This window comes from Ranitomeya imitator, chromosome 2 (assembly GCF_032444005.1).
Source record: "Ranitomeya imitator isolate aRanImi1 chromosome 2, aRanImi1.pri, whole genome shotgun sequence".
Lineage (NCBI taxonomy): Eukaryota > Metazoa > Chordata > Amphibia > Anura > Dendrobatidae > Ranitomeya > Ranitomeya imitator.
This window is the reverse complement of record NC_091283.1, coordinates 21,368,311-21,393,275: the sequence shown is the minus strand read 5'-3', so window position 1 is coordinate 21,393,275 and position 24,965 is coordinate 21,368,311. Positions and strand designations below refer to the sequence as shown.

Genomic DNA, 24,965 nt, shown 5'->3' with positions numbered 1-24,965 from the left:
TGCCAATTAGGAGATTATATATATATATAGTCCGGCATCAATATCAGCTGTTCGCTGCTGGATAAACAAGCGCTCTGGATTATTAGGAGGTCAGAGAAAGTCTTTACACCCCATAATCAGGGGAGAGACCCCTGAAGGCCAGAAATGAGGCCGAGCACAAGCAGTGATGATCACAGGGAAACTCACCTAATCGGTTTAGAGGATTCCGCTTGAACAACATTCGGAGGAGACTTTGAGCTTCGGGACTTAAAAACTGCGGCATCCCGAGCTTTGATCTGTGGAGGTCAGAGAAGTTATATATTATATTAAAAAACACACACACATATATATATATATATATATATATATATATATATATATATATATATATATATATATATATATATATATATATATATATATATATATATATATATACACACACGACAGCGAGAGAGAGGGAGGCTTCTACCCATATGGACGTGACCCGGATGACATGAAATGGGCGAGATCCGCACATCTTCCTCCTTTACTATCACTTATCGCACTAACATACTTTATCGGTTAGAACAGAAAGATACCACTGGCGCTTACCACTAGCGACAGGGGTGAAGTGGAAATGCAGAAGCCGCTGGAGATATAAGCAGGCTCTGTGCGTATACCTGCAAAGGATGAGTGGACTAAAAAAGAATAGGATATAATCTCCGCGCTAACTACATGGAGGGTACAACAGACCTAAAAAATGCCAAAAAGAATAGGTATATACAAAAATTATATATAGAAGGGAATAAGATATGATGTACCGTACTCACTTGTTATAGAATATTTGCCGAGTTGGGCAGCTATATGGGAGCTTTGATGCTTGAAAAAGGAGAGTATATGTACAATATGCTGGAAAATAATAAAATGATATTAATACCGTGACTATAAATTATATATAATGTGCTGAGGATAATGAGGGGTACTTACTGGCAGACAATGCTGCATGAGAAATTGAGTGAATCCTCAGTGTAAAGTGGGCATAGGCTAGATAGATGGCCAGTACACGGAGACTGGTTATAGTAGAGAAATACACTGGAACAATGTATTGCGGAGCTACTGCCGTATATAAAAAGGAAATATTGAAAATATATAGCAGGGTAACAAATGCAGTGCCCCAGGGGACAATAAAATTGAGATGCACACTTACTAGTGAATATGCTCCAGCTGGATCCAGAGGCAACAGGATGGTGGTGCCGGAGTACGGAACTGTGGACAGCTAGCGATGGAACAAGGTGCTAGTGCAGATAGCAGGTAGATGAAAAACCTCTGGAAGGAGGCACACTAGTGAGCAGGTGGGCTGGGCAGGACCCAATGATAGCGGCGATCCGGTGCCGAAGAGCAGAGCCGAGGCTGGCCGCCAATGGGTAAAGGTGCCACCACAGAGAGCGGCTAGGTGGGGAGCCGCTGAGAGCAGAATCGGTCGTGTCAGGCGCGCTCCGGCCGAGAGCAGCGCTGAGACGCAGCGCGAAGGGTGGGCGGGGCTAAGATGTGACGTCAAAGTAGCTAGGACGGAGGCCCAGAAGGGATTTGACCAACGCGTATCGAGAGGTGTCTCCTCTCTTCGTCAGGGTTATCCCCATACCCAGCTGCCCACCTATATAAATACCTTTTGTTCTCAATAATTACAGGCGGCCAATAGGTGCACAAATTTAATCTGAATCCATATGCCTCACAGTTGGAGACTGCATATATGCTCGATTAAAGAAAAGGACCGATGAATAATGTGGAATATTATAAGCAATAACAATATCGATATGGTGTTGAAATACGTGCAGATATGAGTCTGTGGGGCTATGCTAAAGTTTAAAAAAACATATATCCATACTTACAATTTTATTAATATAAAAAAAAAAAAATAAAAAAAAAAGGGAAAAATGGAAAAAGGGGGAAAATAAAAATACATATACGTGGTATATATATATGTAGTGGTGAGAAGAAAAATTACATTGCACACCTGAGTATAAAAAAAGTGTGCTGCTAAAATTCTAAAAAAAATTGAAAGTATAAAAACGAAATCCCCACAAAATATACGATGAAAAAGTACTGGAGTGGAGAAGGCAAATAATTGCCTCTAGGTCCCCTAGTGCAGGGTTAATAAACTAAAAATCTAAAAAGCATACAGCTCAATCTCTTGATTGAGACCATTGGGGGCCATGCTGTCGAGAGTAAATATCCATTTGGACTCCACTCTGGACATAGCTTTGAGATAATCGCCCCCCCTAGGGTTCGGTGGAACCACTTGTATGCCAGAAAAAATGATTCCCTGACAGGAACGGTTATGGTACTGAGAAAAATGCCGTGATAGTGGGTGTTTATCGTACCCTTTATTAATATTATCTAAGTGTTCTTTGATTCTATCTTGCAATCGTCTTTTAGTTCTTCCTACATATATTTTATCACAAGGACATATTAGAATATAAATAACTCCCTTAGTGTGGCATGAAATGTTGGTTTTGATTTGATAATGATTTGATTTAAAGGTGTTAGTAAAGGAGGTATATAGTTTAATTTCTAATTTTGTACGCCTGCAACAAGAGCATAGACCACATGGCAGAAAACCGCCTTTCTTGGTTGGAGGTTGTTTGTTGATAGTAGTAGAAACTATTTTGGTTGTAGGGGCCAGTAAAAGGCCCACATTTTGGGCCTTTTTGTATATGAATTTGGGGTGTGATGATAATAGGTCTCCAATACATTTGTCACCCTGCAATATCGGCCAATGTTTACGGATAATATTCTTAAATTTTCTATGCCCTACATGGAACTGGGTGATGATAGGAAGCTGGCTTATTTGTTCCTTGATGGTGAGAGGATTATCAATGACCTGGGTTTTGAATAGTAAAGACTCTCTGGGCATAGCCTCCACCTCTAATTTGGCCTGAGTTAAGGACTGTGAATTGTACCCTTTTTCCTCGAATTGAGTGGTTAGATATGGAGTTTCTATGTGGTAATCCTCCATTTTGGTACAGTTTCTTCTTATCCTCATGTATTGACCCTTTGGAATATTTGTTAGCCATATAGGGAGATGACAGCTACTAGTATGGATGAAACTATTAGAGTCCACATCTTTATGGTATCCTTTTGTGATTAGTACATTATTCTCCACACAAATGGTTAAGTCTAGAAAGTTGATACTAGATTGACTGTATGAAGCTGTGAATTCTAGACCATAGTTGTTAGTATTAAGACCTGATATGAAGGCCTGCAGGTCTATGATGGTGCCTTCCCAGATAAACAGGACATCATCAATAAACCGACGCCATAATTTAAGGCCTGTACGAAGGTGATTATTATTATAAATGTGATCTCTCTCCCATTGGCCTACATAAATATTTGCGAAACTGGGCGCAAAGCGAGTACCCATTGCGGTCCCGTGGATTTGCAAAAAATACTGATTTTCATACATGAAATAATTATGTTTCAAGATGAAATCAATGCTGTCGATAATGATCTGAATCTGGGGTGGTTTGTAGCTACCCAATGTTTGAAGAAAAAAGTTTGTAGCTTGACAACCTAGCTTAGGGTCGATAACTGTATAGAGAGATTTGATATCTAAGGTCCCTAATATAAAGTTATTTTTCCATTTGACTTGGTTAAGAATTTGTAAGGCATGAGTGGTGTCTTTGAGGTACGCGGGAATTAGTTTCATACACTTCTGTAGGTGTGTATCTACGTAACGTGATAAATTGGCTGTGAGGCAATTTATACCTGAAATGATTGGTCTACCGGGGGGATTTGATTGATCTTTGTGTATTTTTGGGATGTGGTAAAACATGGCTGTAGAGGGTGTTTTGTTATTAATAAACTGAAATTCATTCTGAGTAAGAATACCTGAAAATTTGCCTTTAGATGCCAATACATTGAGTTTTTTGGTGTAATTGGCAGTGGGGTTAAAGGTTAGTTTTCTATAGGTCACTGGATCTCCTAGTAGTCTCATAGACTCATTGTGATACATACTGTGGTCAAGGACCACTATGGCACCCCCCTTATCAGCCGGACGGATGATAATGTTGTGATTCTCCTGAAGTTTAATTATGGCGTTTCTTTCTCCGTAACTCAGATTCTCGTGTGTAACTAGATCTATTAAAACGCATTTTTTTGATATCTGCAGTAACTAGTGTTTCGAAAGCTCTAAATGAATTGGAATACTCATTCAGAGGATTAAAAGTGGATGGTTGAGAGAGATCAGTACGAATGTATTCAGATAATATAGGGTTTTGGGTTGTGTATATAGTATTATGGTGAGATTCACCCTTTTTTAAAAAATATTTTTTTAGGGCTAGGTTGCGTAAAAATGTTTTGAGACTAATATACAGATCAAAAGGTTTGGCTGCAGCCGTGGGTGCAAATTTGAGACCTTTTTGGAGTAAGAGTTGCTCGTTGAGGGACAGTTGATGGGAACTAAGATTGAAATTTTTTTGTGGGTTATTGGAGGTCGTTGCTTGGGATATTACTTCCTTTTTGGAGAGTGCCCCCCTCCCCCTCTTACCTCTTTTGGTTTTGCGGTTTGTACCCGAAAAATTTTTTTGTTGATGGGTACATGGATTTTAGAACCTATAATTTTCTTATTAGTGTTATGATGAATGTTCCTCACTGTGGTGCTGGTAGTACCTGAAGTTCTATATGGGGCTTTTTTGTAGTTGTTGGCTGCTATAGTCCTACTGTGTGAAGTTGTAAGTTTGCCTGTTTTAAAACTTCATATCAGGTCTTAATACTAACAACTATGGTCTAGAATTCACAGCTTCATACAGTCAATCTAGTATCAACTTTCTAGACTTAACCATTTGTGTGGAGAATAATGTACTAATCACAAAAGGATACCATAAAGATGTGGACTCTAATAGTTTCATCCATACTAGTAGCTGTCATCTCCCTATATGGCTAACAAATATTCCAAAGGGTCAATACATGAGGATAAGAAGAAACTGTACCAAAATGGAGGATTACCACATAGAAACTCCATATCTAACCACTCAATTCGAGGAAAAAGGGTACAATTCACAGTCCTTAACTCAGGCCAAATTAGAGGTGGAGGCTATGCCCAGAGAGTCTTTACTATTCAAAACCCAGGTCATTGATAATCCTCTCACCATCAAGGAACAAATAAGCCAGCTTCCTATCATCACCCAGTTCCATGTAGGGCATAGAAAATTTAAGAATATTATCCGTAAACATTGGCCGATATTGCAGGGTGACAAATGTATTGGAGACCTATTATCATCACACCCCAAATTCATATACAAAAAGGCCCAAAATGTGGGCCTTTTACTGGCCCCTACAACCAAAATAGTTTCTACTACTATCAACAAACAACCTCCAACAAAGAAAGGCGGTTTTCTGCCATGTGGTCTATGCTCTTGTTGCAGGCGTACAAAATTAGAAATTAAACTATATACCTCCTTTACTAACACCTTTAAATCAAATCATTATCAAATCAAAACCAACATTTCATGCCACACTAAGGGAGTTATTTATATTCTAATATGTCCTTGTGATAAAATATATGTAGGAAGAACTAAAAGACGATTGCAAGATAGAATCAAAGAACACTTAGATAATATTAATAAAGGGTACGATAAACACCCACTATCACGGCATTTTTCTCAGTACCATAACCGTTCCTGTCAGGGAATCATTTTTTCTGGCATACAAGTGGTTCCACCGAACCCTAGGGGGGGCGATTATCTCAAAGCTATGTCCAGAGTGGAGTCCAAATGGATATTTACTCTCGACAGCATGGCCCCCAATGGTCTCAATCAAGAGATTGAGCTGTATGCTTTTTAGATTTTTAGTTTATTAACCCTGCACTAGGGGACCTAGAGGCAATTATTTGCCTTCTCCACTCCAGTACTTTTTCATCGTATATTTTGTGGGGATTTCGTTTTTATACTTTCAATTTTTTTTAGAATTTTAGCAGCACACTTTTTTTATACTCAGGTGTGCAATGTAATTTTTCTTCTCACCACTACATATATATATACCACGTATATGTATTTTTATTTTCCCCCTTTTTCCATTTTTCCCTTTTTTTTTTTTTTATATTAATAAAATTGTAAGTATGGATATATGTTTTTTTAAACTTTAGCATAGCCCCACAGACTCATATCTGCACGTATTTCAACACCATATCGATATTGTTATTGCTTATAATATTCCACATTATTCATCGGTCCTTTTCTTTAATCGAGCATATATGCAGTCTCCAACTGTGAGGCATATGGATTCAGATTAAATTTGTGCACCTATTGGCCGCCTGTAATTATTGAGAACAAAAGGTATTTATATAGGTGGGCAGCTGGGTATGGGGATAACCCTGACGAAGAGAGGAGACACCTCTCGATACGCGTTGGTCAAATCCCTTCTGGGCCTCCGTCCTAGCTACTTTGTGACGTCACATCTTAGCCCCGCCCACCCTTCGCGCTGCGTCTCAGCGCTGCTCTCGGCCGGAGCGCGCCTGACACGACCGCGATTCTGCTCTCAGCGGCTCCCCACCTAGCCGCTCTCTGTGGTGGCACCTTTACCCATTGGCGGCCAGCCTCGGCTCTGCTCTTCGGCACCGGATCGCCGCTATCATTGGGTCCTGCCCAGCCCACCTGCTCACTAGTGTGCCTCCTTCCAGAGGTTTTTCATCTACCTGCTATCTGCACTAGCACCTTGTTCCATCGCTAGCTGTCCACAGTTCCGTACTCCGGCACCACCATCCTGTTGCCTCTGGATCCAGCTGGAGCATATTCACTAGTAAGTGTGCATCTCAATTTTATTGTCCCCTGGGGCACTGCATTTGTTACCCTGCTATATATTTTCAATATTTCCTTTTTATATACGGCAGTAGCTCCGCAATACATTGTTCCAGTGTATTTCTCTACTATAACCAGTCTCCGTGTACTGGCCATCTATCTAGCCTATGCCCACTTTACACTGAGGATTCACTCAATTTCTCATGCAGCATTGTCTGCCAGTAAGTACCCCTCATTATCCTCAGCACATTATATATAATTTATAGTCACGGTATTAATATCATTTTATTATTTTCCAGCATATTGTACATATACTCTCCTTTTTCAAGCATCAAAGCTCCCATATAGCTGCCCAACTCGGCAAATATTCTATAACAAGTGAGTACGGTACATCATATCTTATTCCCTTCTATATATAATTTTTGTATATACCTATTCTTTTTGGCATTTTTTAGGTCTGTTGTACCCTCCATTTCATGTAGTTAGCGCGGAGATTATATCCTATTCTTTTTTAGTCCACTCATACTTTATCGGTTATTCAAGTCCTATCATCTTTCGTCAGGAATTAATGAATAATGTGTATTGACGGCTTATTGCACTGATGGAGAGAATTCCATGAGAATAGTTATATTCCTGACACCTTGAGGATTTCTTTGGCTCATTGCCACCATTTATAGGACACAGACACGAAACTAGGGAGTGGTAACAAAAACTTTGTGTCATTGTTACAATGTATCCATATCAACAAGACTGTCAGACAGGAATGTTCAGCTCAGAGTGATTAGGTTTGTTGCAATGTATCAGAGCAGGCAATCATCTATAAGAGCACGACCGAGAGAAGCGACAATTTTCTTTTGACCTGGACTTGAGGCCGACTGCTCTGACCTGCACTGATACATTGTAGCAAGAGATTTGTGCAGCTGCTGTAAATAGTGGAGAGGATTTGCTACATAAGATGCAGATTCAGCAAGATTAATAAAACATAGAAAGGTCTTGTGTCCGATCCTCTAGGAATCACAGCGCAGAGGGAGCACTTACTTCAGTATCATGTTCATCGTTTCATTCCGGTCTTTTCCTTGAAACGGCAGCGTCCCCGTCAGCATCTCAAACTGGAAACACAAACAGGAAAAAGGTGTCTGAAGTTGTTAATAAATCTCATTTTACATCACAGATTCTGAGAACAGAAAATTGCAGAAATATTACATTATAACAAAAGACAAAAAGCAGAGCTCTACACGACAGAAGAAAGACGAAACAAAGTCCAGCAACACAAACTCCACACAGAACGTACAAGTGATCCCCAGTCACATCCTGCATTATACTCCAGAGCTGCGCTCACTATTCTACTGGTGCAGTCACTGTGTACATACATTACATTACTGATCCGGAGTTACATCCTGTATTATACCCCAGAGCTGCACTCACTATTCTGCTGGTGCAGTCACTGTGTACATATATAATATTACTGATCCTGAGTTACCTCCTGTATTATACCCCAGAGCTGCACTCACTATTCTGCTGGCTGGTGCAGTCACTGTGTACATACATTACATTACTGATCCTGAGTTACATCCTGTATTATATTCCAGAGCTGCACTCACTATTCTGCTGGTGCAGTCACTGTGTACATACATTACCTTACTGATCCTGAGTTATATTCTGTATTATACCCCAGAGCTGCACTCACTATTCTGCTGGTGCAGTCACTGTGTTCATACATTACCTTACTGATCCTGAGTTACATCCTGTATTATACCCCAGAGCTGCACTCACTATTCTGCTGGTGCAGTCACTGTGTACATACATTACTGATCCGGAGTTACCTCCTGTATTATACTCTAGAGCTGCACTCACTATTCTGCTGCTGCAGTCACTGTGTACATACATTACTGATCCTGAGTTACCTCCTGTATTATACTACAGAGCTACGCTCACTATTCTGCTGGTGCAGTCACTGTGTACATACAGTACATTACTGATCCTGAGTTATATCCTGTATTATACCCCAGAGCTGCACTCACTATTCTGCTGGTGCAGTCACTGTGTACATACATTACTGATCCTGAGTTACCTCCTGTATTATACCCCAGAGCTGCACTCACTATTCTGCTGGTGCAGTCAGTGTACATACATTACATTACTGATCCTGAGTTACATCCTGTATTATACCCCAGAGCTGCACTCACTATTCTGCTGGTGCAGTCACTGTGTACATACATTACATTACTGATCCTGAGATACATCCTGTATTATACCCCAGAGCTGCACCCACTATTCTGCTGGTGCAGTCACTGTGTACATACATTACTGATCCTGAGTTACATCCTGTATTATACCCCAGAGCTGCACTCACTATTCTGCTGGTGCAGTCACTGTGTACATACATTACATTACTGATCCTGAGTTACATCCTGTATTATACTCCAGAGCTGCACTCACTATTCTGCTGGTGCAGTTACTGTGTACATATATAATATTACTGATCCTGAGTTACCTCCTGTATTATACCCCAGAGCTGCACTCACTATTCTGCTGGTGCAGTCACTGTGTTTATACATTACCTTACTGATCCTGAGTTACATCCTGTATTATACCCCAGAGCTGCACTCACTATTCTGCTGGTGCAGTCATTGTGTACATACATTACTGATCCTGAGTTACCTCCTGTATTATACTCCAGAGCTACGCTCACTATTCTGCTGGTGCAGTCACTGTGTACATACATTACTGATCCTCAGTTACATCCTGTTTTATACTCCAGAGCTGCACTCACTATTCTGCTGGTGCAGTCACTGTGTACATACATTACATTACTGATCCTGAGTTACATCCTGTATTATACCCCAGAGCTGCACTCACTATTCTGCTGGTGCAGTCACTGTGTACATACATTACTGATCCTGAGTTACATCCTGTATTATACTCCAGAGCTGCACTCACTATTCTGCTGGTGCAGTCACTGTGTACATACATTACATTACTGATCCTGAGTTACCTCCTGTATTATACCCCAGAGCTGCACTCACTATTCTGCTGGTGGAGTCACTGTGTACATACATTACATTACTGATCCTGAGTTACATGCTGTATTATACTCCAGAGCTGCACTCACTATTCTGCTGTAGCAGTCACTGTGTACATACATTACATTACTGATCTTGAGTTACATCCTGTAATATACCCCAGAGCTGCACTCACTATTCTGCTGGTGCAGTCACTGTATACATACATTACATTACTGATCCTGAGTTACCTCCTGTATTATACCCCAGAGCTGCACTCACTATTCTGCTGGTGCAGTCACTGTGCACATACATTACATTACTGATCATGAGTTACATCCTGTATTATACTCCAGAGCTGCACTCACTATTCAGCTGGTGCAGTCACTGTGTACATACATTACTGATCCTGAGTTATATCCTGTATTATACCCCAGAGCTGCACTCACTATTCTGCTGGTGCAGTCACTGTGTACATACATTACATTACTGATCTTGAGTTACATCCTGTAATATACCCCAGAGCTGCACTCACTATTCTGCTGGTGCAGTCACTGTATACATACATTACATTACTGATCCTGAGTTACCTCCTGTATTATACCCCAGAGCTGCACTCACTATTCTGCTGGTGCAGTCACTGTGCACATACATTACATTACTGATCATGAGTTACATCCTGTATTATACTCCAGAGCTGCACTCACTATTCTGCTGGTGCAGTCACTGTGTACATACATTACTGATCCTGAGTTATATCCTGTATTATACCCCAGAGCTGCACTCACTATTCTGCTGGTGCAGTCACTGTGTACATACATTACTGATCCTGAGTTACCTCCTGTATTATACCCCAGAGCTGCACTCACTATTCTGCTGGTGCAGTCACTGTGTACATACATTACATTACTGATCCTGAGTTATATCCTGTATTATACTCCAGAGCTGCACTCACTATTCTGCTGGTGCAGTCACTGTGTACATACATTACATTACTGATCCTGAGTTACATCCTGTATTATACTCCAGAGCTGCACTCACTATTCTGCTGGTGCAGTCACTATGTACATACATTACATTACTGATCCTGAGTTACATCCTGTATTATACTCCAGAGCTGCACTCACTATTCTGCTGGTGCAGTCACTGTGTACATACATTACATTACTGATCCTGAGTTATATCCTGTATTATACCCCAGAGCTGCACTCACTATTCTGCTGGTGCAGTCACTGTGTACATACATTACATTACTGATCCTGAGTTATATCCTGTATTATACCCCAGAGCTGCACTCACTATTCTGCTGGTGCAGTCACTATGTACATACATTACATTACTGATCCTGAGTTATATCCTGTATTATACCCCAGAGCTGCACTCACTATTCTGCTGGTGCAGTCACTGTGTACATACATTACTGATCCTGAGTTACCTCCTGTATTATACCCCAGAGCTGCACTCACTATTCTGCTGGTGCAGTCACAGTGTACATACATTACATTACTGATCCTGAGTTACATCCTGTATTATACCCCAGAGCTGCACTCACTATTCTGCTGGTGCAGTCACTGTGTACATACATTACATTACTGATCCTGAGTTACATCCTGTATTATACTCCAGAGCTGCATTCACTATTCAGCTGATTAAGACCTCAACACCGTTTAGCTGAGCTCCCATAACACAGGGGGTGTAGTCCGTTTTTGCTACATAATCATTTATTATTACATGAGAGGATCATATGGATCTTTGTGTAATTATGACATTTTGAAGAATGTAAATGATCAGAGGAACTTTGGTTTGTTGCAGATATTAAACAAGCAGGGATTCGAGGGGAATTCTGCTCTGATGCTTCATAATTGTGACTGCAGCTCTCAAATTTCTCCTAGTGAAACTGATTCTTTTTTTTTTTTTTTTTGCTATTTTGCTAATATTCAGTGTTTGGTACAAAACCCTCCAGTGTGAACCTGCGCGTATTCCCTGGTTGCTTCACATGTCACCATCTTTCCCTGCTCTGTATCCTGCGTTACATCGAGGCGACATCACAGGCGAGAACGTGGACAACAGCCCAAATATCACAGCCGCACTTGTGCCACAAGGAACTTACCATGAGGACGCCGAAGGACCACCAGTCGGCGCTCTGTGTGTGGCCCCGCCGGTTCACCACTTCCGGGGCCATGTACTCCACGGTTCCACAGAAGGAGTACGCCTTTTTTTCATGGTCCACCGACTCCTTGCTGAGGCCAAAGTCTGGAAAACAAAAGAAATGCAAAAGTGCCCCCTATCGTAACATCACTGAGTCCTGACCGCGTCACAGGTGACTATGGGCATCACTGCCACATCCCTATAACGGGGGGTGGTCGCCACCTTCAGGGGGGTCATTAGGGTCTGTCTACACCACATTATTGGTCTGTGCTCATGTTCACACGACGAATGAAGAGGTGTGAAGTGATGGAGGGGTTCACGGAGGGAAGGACGACTTCTCCCGCATCTACTTTGCAAACAAAGATCCATCAACCGCAACTGTATCGAAACCGATACTTTACCTGCACGGATACATTGTAGCAATGTGCCAGAACGCTCAGCTCGAAGACTTAAAGGGGTCGTACCAAGAATAGAAGTTATTCCTGATCAACAGGATAAATGATCATTTATTGATTGCAGAGGGTCCGAGTGCTGTTCCTGAGTATTGGGCTCTGCAGGGCCCAGTCTGAATGGAGCCCAAGTCGAGCATGCTCATCTCCCCTCCAGTCCTCCGCTACGGGACTGCCGGAGACAGCCAGGTACAGCACTCCGAGCCCCATAGAGAAGGACTGGAGCGGAGAGGCGAATGCTTGACCTTTGCTCCATCAAAACAGGGCTCTGCGGTGAGGGGGTCTCAGCAGTCACACACCCAGCAATCAAAAGGAGAGAATAAATACTTGGAACAACCCCTTTAATAAAGGCACTGACAATAAAATGAGAATAAATCTATTCACTGACAGCAAAGATCCTGAAAACAGTAAGGAAAGAAAGTGCTAAATCTAGGAGAAGGCTGCAGAATGTCATTATAAGACAATGATGGGATTCCCCATACAGGTCTGGTCTAGGATTAGGGAAGCCCCCGTCTGCCTTCAGGTGGTCAGCGGTACTGCAGTGGATCCCTGTAAACGGGAGTGGCGCTATTCATGGGAAAAAGGGGCCATGTTCTTTAATCCTGTAAGGCTGGAATCACTTGCGCTATTTTTGCGGCACTTTTAGATCCAGCCAGGAGCAAATGTGAAAGAAAATGGGAATTTGTGGGAAACGCTTCATCTTCCTGTTGGATCCACTTCCTGCTTTAAAGGAACCGCCAAGGTGATCCAGGTAATGTTAGAATACGCCGGATCTGACAACGGGCAGAAAGCGCACACTGTGGCCCCTGGGTGCGAGGAGCCACAGTGATGGTAAGTGTCATGGATACACAGCGGGGGAAGGGTGGCGGGTTGTGCAGATCCAACCAGTGTTTCCATTATGTCACAGATGACACTGGACAGATCACCCAGATCCCACCAGTTGTTAGAGAACGCAACACCGCTGCCTCCGATCGTAAGGACAATTACACAATTGACTGACGAGTTATGGACGAGGCCGCTTCTACTACTGGGCAACTCACAGTCAGCATATGGCACATACACCTCCCATTCCAACTTGTGAAAAAATAAATAATATTATCTACCATAGAATTGTCTAAGGGGCACTTCCGTCTTTCTGTCATGGAAATCCCAAGTCGCTGATTGGGCGCGGTCAGCTGGCCGCGACCAATCAGCGACGGGCACAGTTCGGCCGCGAAGTGGCCGCTCCCTACTCCCCTGCTGTCATTGCCCCCTCCATACTCCCCCCCAGTCAGCGCCCGCCGCCCACCTAGCGTTGTAGCAGTCCGTTACACCGCGGCATAATGCGGTGTAACGCACTCCGTTAACGCTGCTATTAACCGTGTGACCAACTTTTTACTATTGATGCTGCCTATGCAGCATCAATATTAAAAAGATCTAATGTTAAAAATAATAAAGAAAATAAAAAAACCTACTATTCTCACCTTCCGGCGCCTTTCCCGTTCCTCACGATGCTCCGGTCCATGCATTGCGGTCTTGCGAGATGATGACATAGCGGTCTCGCGAGACTGCAATGCATTCTTGGGACCAGAGCGTCATGAGGATCATCGCTAAACGCCTCGCCTGGATTCAGGGGGCCGACGGAGGGTGAGTATTTAACTATTTTTTATTTTAATTTATTTATTTTTTTTAATGGAGATATGGTGCCCACACTGCTATACGCTACGTGGGCAGTGCTACGCGCTACGTGGGCAGTGCTACGCGCTACGTGGGCAGTGCTACGCGCTACGTGGGCAGTGCTACGCGCTACGTGGCTAGTGCTACGCGCTACGTGGCTAGTGCTATACGCTACGTGGCTGTGCTATACGCTACGTGGCAGTGCTATACGCTACGTGGGCAGTGCTATACGCTACGTGGGCAGTGCTATACGCTACGTGGGCTGTGCTATACGCTACGTGGCTGTGCTATACGCTACGTGGCTGTGCTATACGCTACGTGGCTGTGCTATACGCTACGTGGCTGTGCTATACGCTACGTGGCTGTGCTATACGCTACGTGGCTGTGCTATACGCACCGTGGCTGCGCTATACGCTACGTGGGCTGCGCTATACGCTACGTGGGCAGTGCTATACGCTACGTGGCTGTGCTATACGCTATGTAGGCTGTGCTATACGCTACGTTGGCTGTGCTATACGCTACGTTGGCTGTGCTATACGCTATGTAGGCTGTGCTATACGCTACGTGGGCTGTGCTATACGCTACGTGGGCTGTGCTATACGCTACGTGGCTGTGCTATACGCTACGTGGCTGTGCTATATACTACGTGGCTCCTATACACCACGTGGCTGTCTGTGTTACATGGGCTGTGCTATATACATACATATTCTAGAAATACCCGACGCGTTAGAATCGGGCCACCATCTAGTGTATATGTATATATGTGTATATATATATATATATATATATATATATATATATATATATATATATATATATATATATATATATATATATATATATATATATATTTACACATGCATATATACATACACACACACACCAGTATGACCACTGCCAGCTCCATGATAAAAATAAATAAATAAATAAAAAAAAAAAAAATCGAACAACTAGCTGCCTCCACCAACCATTGACAGGTCGATTGGACACCCTTCAGTTAGCATATGGCTTTAGAGGTGCGGTTTACAGAGCAAGAGGAACAGGACGACAGGGAGTGCTTATAAGAATATACAAGATGATACAAAATTCTAACAACACAATACAATATATAAATAATAACAAAATAAAAGGGAGGATAAAAGTAAAGTACTAAATCTGATATCACGAGAATGGCTCAGAGCTTAGTGGAGGGAAGTACTCATTAGGAAAATGGGCAGAACTACAACAAGCTGCACCTTCCAGGACTGACATAGGACAAAACTCAATTTCTGCTTTTTATCAGATCAAGGTTATGCCTACATACCTCCTCTTGATGAGCTCATGTGGGGGCTGTGGGGTGTGCTAGGTCTTTCAGTAATTTATGACATCCCCAACTTGCAGGATATCTTCGCCCCTGAAGGTCAAAGGCTGTAGATATTGTCATCATGTTTCTTATCACGATTTTACATTTCTATCGAGATGAAACATGGTCTGGATAGCATCATCCATTAAACCGTTATTAAGTTGGAGGAGTTACAGTGATGTGAGTGAATGTGTTATATTTGTCCCTTCGCTCTGAAAATATATCTCCCATAAATATCAGATTGTTGCAGATCCCAATTATCATCAATGTCCACTGGCTCCAAAAGGTCTAGGAAGCAGTGCTTTGATCAGGGGAAGCTGTTTGCTTTGCTTGTAAGATTAGTGTAAACTAATCTTAGACTTTTTGTCATTTTCCCAGCAAATCTCCCTGTTGTAATTACCTGGTCACTGTATGAGGCCCCTACTTCAATGGAAATGGAAGTGTCAGCTCTCTCACTTCCCTACTTATAATTTGTTTTCTCTCTTCCCTAGCTATAATTAATCCCATGTGTTCAATGTGAGGGTGATATGTTCCCAACTCTAGAGATGTCTTATGGATTTTTAATTTTTCTCTAAGCTCAGAGACAATGTTACAATCATCACCTGAGGGGTACAGTTTCCTTCCTAACAAAAAACTTCCTAATTAGGTTTAATTGTTCCAGGGACACAATCTTTGGATGGCCCCCCAGTCTGGGCGCTTTACTTCCCTCTCAGTCTGGTGCTTGACCCATGAAAGCATTTTCTATGTTGGCCGTGACGAGAGCAATGTGTGAAGGGGGCTGGCTGATGGGATGTTAATAGCTACAGCCAGCTCCATCCTGGGACTATGCAATGACTGGGACGAGGAGGCTGTGGCACAATCATGATTAGATAATATAAAAAGCTACACCATAATGGCCGAATTATCCCCCAGACACGGTGGAGGTGCTGTGTTCCTGTGATTTTATGACGCACGTGACATTGAACACATCCGCCTGACATTAGCATCCAGAGATGAGGCTAGGAATAAAAAGATGGGGCGATCAGGAGCTGCATATTCTCCCACGTATAGTCACAGACCACCAGATAATGATGCCACATTACAGGCAGAGGGGACAAGGAGCAGGCAAAAAAAAAAAAAAAAAGAGCAAACTGCAAATTCAGAAAGAAGACGTGGACAGGCCACCATTACGCACAAATGAGATGAATGAAATGCTCCGCTGGAGAATTGTCACCTACCTGTTAACTTGATATGTCCTGCTTCATCAAGCAAAATGCTGAAAATTAAAATGTACATTCACCAACACATAACAGGATTTGGTAGAAAAGGTCACAGAAATAAGAAATAAAGACACAAAGTAACCAGGAGAATTCAGAAACAGAACTTTGCACTAACCCTGGAGAACTCAGTACCCCAAGTACCAGAGGGTGCAACAACATGCAAAGACGGAGACAATGGTCTCAGAACACAGACACAGGACACAGACTAGATGATATCTGAACTTGGAAAGTTTTACTTTACTTTTCTGGCTTTAGGTCTCTGTAGACGATTCCCAGGCTGTGCAGGTGATCGAGCGCCAGGGCCAGCTCTGCCAAGTAGAATTTCACATCTTCCTCTGTAAACATAACCTAATAAGAACTGTATAGATTTACTTTATGTTCTATCAGGACGGAAAACATCACCCAGATAAGACAAGAATGCCCCCCTCCCCAACCACTACACCCGCTCTATGCAAAACATGGGAAATGGCAACGAGGAAGGGTGGCAAAACAACTAGGAGGGGGGCAAAACAACTAGGAGGGGGGCAAAACAACTAGGAGGGGGGCAAAACAACTAGGAGGGGGGGCAAAACAACTAGGAGGGGGGCAAAACAACAAGAATGCATCGGGAGAGAAATTACAAATATACTGAGTGTCTGAGACTGGAAACTAACACATTGATCATTCTAGAAACGCCATTTGACCTGTGAGTTTCCAGCTCATATTTCCTCCATTTCTGGAGATAAGCTTTTGCTTTTGCTGTGCGAGCTCCATGGTTTTTTTTTTTTCCATTTTTGAAACCTTTCTGGACCTTTTTATTTAGTGCTAGTTTTTATAGTATTTTCCAAGGGTCGTGGTTCACAGGACTTTTTCACACTTTTTTGGCCGGGATCAGGGACTCCTCTGATCTAGGGCTTTAGACCCCGCCATGTATTACAGGCTATGGCCGGCTTCTGATGCCGGGGGGCCAGGCTCGCTGCATCCAGGTGATCAGCCGGATGGGTCTGATGAGGCCTCCGCCTGCCAGGAATTCCCATGGAGTACCATCCATGATTTCGGAAAGTGGTGCCGACCCTCGCACTCTCCTCTATAAAGGTCAACAACGCACGGTCGTGATTCATTCTTCTCCAACGTCTATAAATACTCACGGCGCGTCAATATATACAACCAATAACACGGGCTGAAACTGAGTAACGAGATCTCAGCGGAGACGGCAGTGAGAACGGCGCCCCCCGCTGGTTACAATCTCACGGTAAATAATTCAATTATGCCCCGCGAGGCTGCGACCTTTTCAAAGCAAAACATTTCAGAAACCAAATCCTGCAAACATTTACATGTTAGAATAAGAAGCGAGTTCTGGAAAGAGCGAGTTCCTCGCGGCTAACGCCAGAGGCAAGGCGTGCTGGGAACGTGAAACAGCCTGGAATCAAGTCCACGGCAAGAAAACTGCAGCTTTCGCCCCACTACTGCAGTCCGCCAGAGCAACAAAGAGCAAAGAACACTTTTATTCTATATCAAGAGCTGCAATCACAATTCTGCAGAGCCTCGGAGAACAGAGCAGTGATCGAGTGTACGGTGGAAGCAGGAGAGGCAGCCGCCCGGTGAATGATAAGACTGCAGCTTCGGCTGTGAGTGGAGATGTAAGATGGGAGATGTGTACGAGGTTGCAGCAGATCAAATGTTCTGCAGCAAAACAGAGCAGGCAGCGAGGAAGTGAGAGCAGGATGAAATCCCCCTGTCCTCATTACACATAATGCATGAATCACACAGTCTCCACCGCTTTCTGAGAGGAGGGACGTGGGCGGCTGAAGATGTTCCCCACAAGGAGAATGGAGACATGTCGGCAAAAAAAACATTTCTCCAGCTCTGTGCAAAGTCAGGACGATGCTCAGACCATGAAATATGGAATTACTGCAATTCAGGGAAAAATACTGAAGCAACTCATCACTTACCTCTACATGAAGGATCACACGTTACCTGCTGTATTATACTCCAGAGCTGCACTCACTATTCTGCTGGTGCAGTCACTGTGTACATACATTACATTACTGATCCTGAGTTACATCCTGTATTATACTCCGGAGCTGCACTCACTATTCTGCTGGTGCAGTCACTGTGTACATACATTACATTACTGATCCTGAGTTACCTCCTGTATTATACCCCAGAGCTGCACTCACTATTCTGCTGGTGCAGTCACTGTGCACATACATTACATTACTGATCCTGAGTTACATCCTGTATTATACCCCAGAGCTGCACTCACTATTCTGCTGGTGCAGTCACTGTGTACATACATTACATTACTGATCCTGAGTTACATCCTGTATTATACCCCAGAGCTGCACTCACTATTCTGCTGGTGCAGTCACTGTGTACATACATTACATTACTGATCCTGAGTTACATCCTGCATTATACCCCAGAGCTGCACTCACTATTCTGCTGGTGCAGTCACTGTGTACATACATTACTGATCCTGAGTTACATCCTGTATTATACTCCAGAGCTGCACTCACTATTCTGCTGGTGCAGTCACTGTGTACATACATTACATTACTGATCCTGAGTTACCTCCTGTATTATACCCCAGAGCTGCACTCACTATTCTGCTGGTGCAGTCACTGTGCACATACATTACTGATCCTGAGTTACATCCTGTATTATACCCCAGAGCTGCACTCACTATTCTGCTGGTGCAGTCACTGTGTACATACATTACATTACTGATCCTGAGTTACATCCTGTATTATACCCCAGAGCTGCACTCACTATTCTGCTGGTGCAGTCACTGTGTACATACATTACATTACTGATCCTGAGTTACATCCTGCATTATACCCCAGAGCTGCACTCACTATTCTGCTGGTGCAGTCACTGTGTACATACATTACTGATCCTGAGTTACATCCTGTATTATACTCCAGAGCTGCACTCACTATTCTGCTGGTGCAGACACTGTGTACATACATTACTGATCCTGAGTTATCTCCTGTATTATACTCCAGAGCTGCACTCACTATTCTGCTGGTGCAGTCACTGTGTACATACATTACATTACTGATCCTGAGATACCTCCTGTATTATACTCCAGAGCTGCACTCACAATTCTGCTGGTGCAGACACTGTGTACATACATTACATTACTGATCCTGAGTTACATCCTGTATTATACTCCAGAGCTGCACACACTATTCTGCTGGTGCAGTCACTGTGTACATACATTACATTACTGATCCTGAGTTACATCCTGTATTATACCCCAGAGCTGCACACACTATTCTGCTGGTGCAGTCACTGTGTACATACATTACATTACTGATCCTGAGTTACATCCTGTATTATACCCCAGAGCTGCACACACTATTCTGCTGGTGCAGTCACTGTGTACATACATTACATTACTGATCCTGAGTTACCTCCTGTATTATACCCCAGAGCTGCACTCACTATTCTGCTGGTGCAGACACTGTGTACATACATTACATTACTGATCCTGAGATACCTCCTGTATTATACTCAAGAGCTGCACTGATTATGCAGCGCCCCAGGGTTCTGGTCGTTGCAGTAATGTTATTCTTCCACCAGGGGGAGTGGTGTTACGTCTGAAGGCAAAAAAGGAGATCACCCTACCAGGTATCACAAACCACACAACACTTCACACACCAGGCCTCCAGGGGGAGCCATGCTTCTATCTATTAGGGCACTCCTCACAACTAGGTAAAACTGGATAGGAAGAAGAGAGAAGCTGGCTGGAGAGAGAGGGAGCCAGATGCAGACTGAGGTCTGCGGAGGACGAGGGTCCACGGAGCTGCGCCTGCCCGATGTGCGGCAATACCTGCCCCGTCCTGCGTCAGCGACTGCATTCACTCCTGCGCAGTGGAGCGGGTCACTGTGATCTGTTAGTCGCACAAAGTCTCGCGAGACTTCACAAATCTCGCAAGACTTTGTACTGGACTGGCCGGGTTCCTGTACCATTAATCGCTGCAATGTCCGGGTCTGTGTGACATTCAGATACCGGTACTTCACATGCTCCTGGACTCCATATTATGTGCGCTGGCCTCCAAATGTACAGGGAGCCTCATTATCTCTGGAGCCTGTCACATGACCGCCAGTCGCACAATATTAGTTTATGGCGCAGGGTCACCGGTAGTTTAGTTGGATGTAAATATAATGACATTACCTGTCCAGTAGGATTCCGGGATCACAGACAAGACGTCTGCATTTCATATAATCTCATCACCCCCATCACCCCCCAATATCCAGTGCTGAATCGCGTATTAGGCTACTTTCACACTAGCGTCGTGCACTGCACATCGCTATGAGTCGTTTAGGAGAAAAAACGCATCCTGCAAAATTGCTTGCAGGATGCGTTTTTTCTCCATTGACTAATATTAGCGACGCTTTGGCTACTTTCACGCTGGTGTTTTTTACAATACGTCGCAATGCGTCGTTTATGGCAAAAAACGCATCCTGCAAAGTTGTTTGCAGGATGCGTTTTTGCCCCATAGATTAACATTAGCGACGCATTGCGACGCATTGCCACACGTCGCAACTGTCGTGCGACGGTTGCGCCGTGTTTTGGCGGACCGCAGGGAGCAAAAAACGTTAAATGTAACGTTTCTTGCTGCCGACGGAACTCCGCCCCCACTTCCCCGCACCTCACAATGGGGCAGCGGATGCGCCGGAGAAATGCATCCGCTGCACCCGTTGTGCGGCGCATCAAACGCTAGGGCCGAATCCGATGCTAGCGTGAAAGTAGCCTTTGCCACACGTCGCAACCGTCGTGCGACGGTTGCGGCGGACCGTCGGCTGCAAAAAACGTTACATGTAATGTGTCCGCCATTTCCGACCGCGTATGCATTGTGGCTCTCAACCAGCTTTCATAGCGGAATATGGCTCTCAAGATAAGGAAGGTTGGGGACCCCTGCGCTAGAGGAAGGCTACTGATTTCCACCTGGATAACGGGACTCTGGATTTGCCTTCAGACCGGCTGGACTCTGCCTGCCCTGTGATCTGGTGCTCTGGACTGTGGATTCTGAAGCCTCCAGTAAAGGTAAAGAGACTGCAACCTTGTGTCCTCGTTCTTTACTGCACCTCTCACCATGCACCATCTACACACTGGGAAGCTCTGGGGACACACTTTACCTGTGGGAAGGTATACCATCCAGCTGCCATAACATCACCCCAATTGACCCCTAAGCAGCGTCGGTCACCCTGACCGAACAACACAGGTGGCATCATGAACATAAACTTTAAAGACCTTTCCCCCCCAATTTACAACGGACGCCCCTAGGGCCACAGACCAGGTCAGCCACCGTGACATCCCCCTCAAGAACCGAAGGGCCCGGTACCGAGTACCCCATTGCCCTACTGGGGGCGCTCCAATTACACGGGAGCATTTTCTGGTTATAGTACCTCTCCGCTGATAGAGTCTGACCAGTACCGTGACCAGGGCTGTGGAGTTGGTATAAAATGGACTGACTCCTAACATATAACACATTGGGTGCAGTAGTTCAGTGCAGGATGAGCCGAATATTTTTACATAAGAATTTGGGAAAGCTATGAAATGTCCTATAAATGTCTGTTCTTTTCCTGATCTCAAGATCTCGGCTGTAAGGCTACGTTCACATTAGCGTTACGCTAATGTGCGTCGCTGTTGCGTCGGCGACGCAGCGGCGACGCGCCCCTATGTTTAACATAGGGGACGCGTGCGTTTTTTTGTTAGCGTTTTTCGACACGTGTCGTTTCCGACGCTAGCGTCGGACGCAAGAAAATGCAACAAGTTGCATTTTTCGTGCGTCCGATTTTCGTCAAAAAACGACGCACGCGTCGCAAAACGCAGCGTTTTTGCGCGCGTTTTTGGTGCGTCGCGCGTTGCGTCGCCGACGCACCGGCGCGCAACGCTAATGTGAATGTAGCCTAAGTGGAGATGAATCTGTGCTGCACTTTATGTCCGTGCTCAGTAGTGACCGGGGCTGTGGAGTTGGGGAAATTGAGTCGGAGGTTTGGCTTACCGACTCCACAGCCCTGCGCCCCGATACGACATTACATGTGGCTCCTGTCTCGCTGCCCCTCACCCCCGCGGCATCAAGTGCTGCCGCTTCCTGCACATTTCATTGTCTCCTAATGTAATAACCGTTTGCTTCCATTACTCGTTTTAATGGTAATTGAATTACAGGTAAGCAGCGCCGCTTGCTTTTCAGTCCATTTACCAATTAATTTAAGTAATTAGTGTATGTAGACAGACGGCGACGCGCGCTCATCTGTACTTCCTGCTCCAGCGACATCCGTATTACAGAAGAGGAGGCAGAAGGGAAAGGATCGCCTGCAGCGGTGACCTGAGGGAGAGGAGAGATCAGCTCCTTTTATCAGCACTAATTGGGGTCCGGACACCTCCCCAGAAATCTGCAGTTAATCGCACTCTATACCACCTCCTTTATGAGGACCTATTCCTCATGTCACTAGCGCATATAGTTTATTTTTTATTTTATTTTATTTTTTTAAAACTGTAACTTGTCTCAAACAAAGCCGCCCTCACACAGCAATGTCGACGTAAAAATAAAGTTATTGCTCTTGGAAAAAAGAAGCTGAAAACAAAAGTGAACAAAAAATAAATAGTTTCTCTTGCAAAAGCATTTTTGGGGTCTTGCTCTTTACGTTAGTGGATATTTCTATATTTTGATAAAAGACTCTCGGACGCATTGACATCACGTGTTTTATTTTTCTTTTTTTAATGGGGGGAAAAGGGGATTTTTTAAAGATTTTCTGTATTTTTAAAAAACTTTTTTCATTTTCTCCATTTTTTTTTTTTTCATTTTCTTAGAGGACTTCAACCTGCCTGCGATCATCCAATCACTTATACAGAAATACTGCAGTATATAGTGATAATCAGGATCTATTATCGAGCTCAGCCAGTGGCTTCACCGGAGCACCAAAACGGCAGCGGTAAGGGGGTCTTATGCATGCCGCGGCTAGTAAACCAACTGGTCAGTCATGATCCAGCACCAGTGTGCGTTATCTTTTAGAGACTGACAGCATCTAAATGGTTAACAGCCGCAAACAAAAATCGTTTGATTTTCATCTGTAAGTTGTCTGATACATTAACAGCTTAAAAATTAACAAAAGGATAAATAATAAAGCGTTCTATGTCATTGCAAAGGAACCAAAAAACATCAGACAGTGTGTAAAACCGTTCATGTGACCCGCATGTGACTCCCATCGCTCTACGCTGCTGGTTTCACATCCGGACTTAAAATACGCTGATCTGAACCAGCCGTAAAAAACGGATTAGATCACTGCTTAACCCCTTCACCACCTTGGGATTTTCCATTTTTGGCTCCACTTCCCAGAGCCGTAACTTTTTTTTTATTTTTCATCAATATGGCCATGTGAGGGCTTGTTTTTTTTGTGGGACGAGTTGTACTTTTGAACGACTCCATTGATTTTACCATATAGTGTACTGGAAAAAGTTCAAACAAAAATCTAAGTGCAGTGAAATTGCAACAAAAGTGCAATTAAACAATTTGCTAAGTGCTAAAACTGACCGGCCATTGTGATTCTCAGGGTCATTACGAGTTCGTAGACACCAAAACATGTCTAGGATCTTTTTTTTTATTTACGGTAAGTGGTGAAAAAAAGCAAAACAAAATTTGTAAAAAAAAAAAAAAAAAAAGGTCGCCATTTTCAGAGACCCATTTTTCGTCATCTGGGTGAGGGCTTATTTTTTGATCACAGACCTGACGTTTTTATTTAGACGATTTTGGAATAGATATGATGTTTTTATCGCCCGTTATTGCGTTTTAATGCAGTGTTGCAGCTACCAAAAAAACAATTCTGATGGCTTTATTTTTTTTTTCTCGTTACACCGTTTACCCTATGGATTCTTTTTTATATTGACAGATTGGGCAATTCTGAACACGGCAATACCAAATGTGTGCATTTTTTGTAAATTTACACCGATGTTGGACTCCCTCCCTTTGATGTGGGCTCTGGCGGTGAAACCGCATCCTTCCCGGCACATGTCAGCTGTTTACAACAGCTGACATGTGCCTGGAACAGCCGTGGGTGGAATCGCAATCCTCCGGAGGCTATTAATCCATTAAATGCTGCTGTCAAACGCTGACAGTGGCGTTTAACAAGCGCTTCCGGCAATCGTGCTGGAAATCCGCCCATCAGTGACCCCCGGTCACACGATCAAGGGTCACCGATGGATCGGCATGACAACCAGAAGTCTCCTGCAGACCGCTACGGTTGTCACTGCCAGATTGCCATGAGTGCTGCCCAGAGGTCGGTGCTCATGGCAAGTCAGCATTTCTGCTACACAGAGGTGATCTGATCATCGCCTGTATGCAGCAGAGCCGATCAGGTTGTGG

At 43.8% G+C, this 24,965-nt stretch overlaps 1 protein-coding gene across 3 annotated transcripts in view; it reads right to left on the bottom strand.

Moving 5' to 3' along the window:
• The window catches only part of RPS6KA6 (ribosomal protein S6 kinase A6), a 59,271-nt gene that overhangs the window by 8,638 nt on the left and 25,668 nt on the right, over window positions 1–24,965 (bottom strand). For all 3 annotated transcript variants that reach the window (XM_069746119.1, XM_069746120.1, XM_069746121.1), the window contains exons 7-11: window positions 16,853–16,959; window positions 16,570–16,607; window positions 11,868–12,010; window positions 7,794–7,864; window positions 187–275 (exon numbers count right to left, since the gene is read on the bottom strand). In XM_069746119.1, the coding sequence (XP_069602220.1) occupies window positions 187–275; window positions 7,794–7,864; window positions 11,868–12,010; window positions 16,570–16,607; window positions 16,853–16,959 (448 nt within the window). The remainder of the gene's footprint in view (window positions 1–186; window positions 276–7,793; window positions 7,865–11,867; window positions 12,011–16,569; window positions 16,608–16,852; window positions 16,960–24,965) is intronic.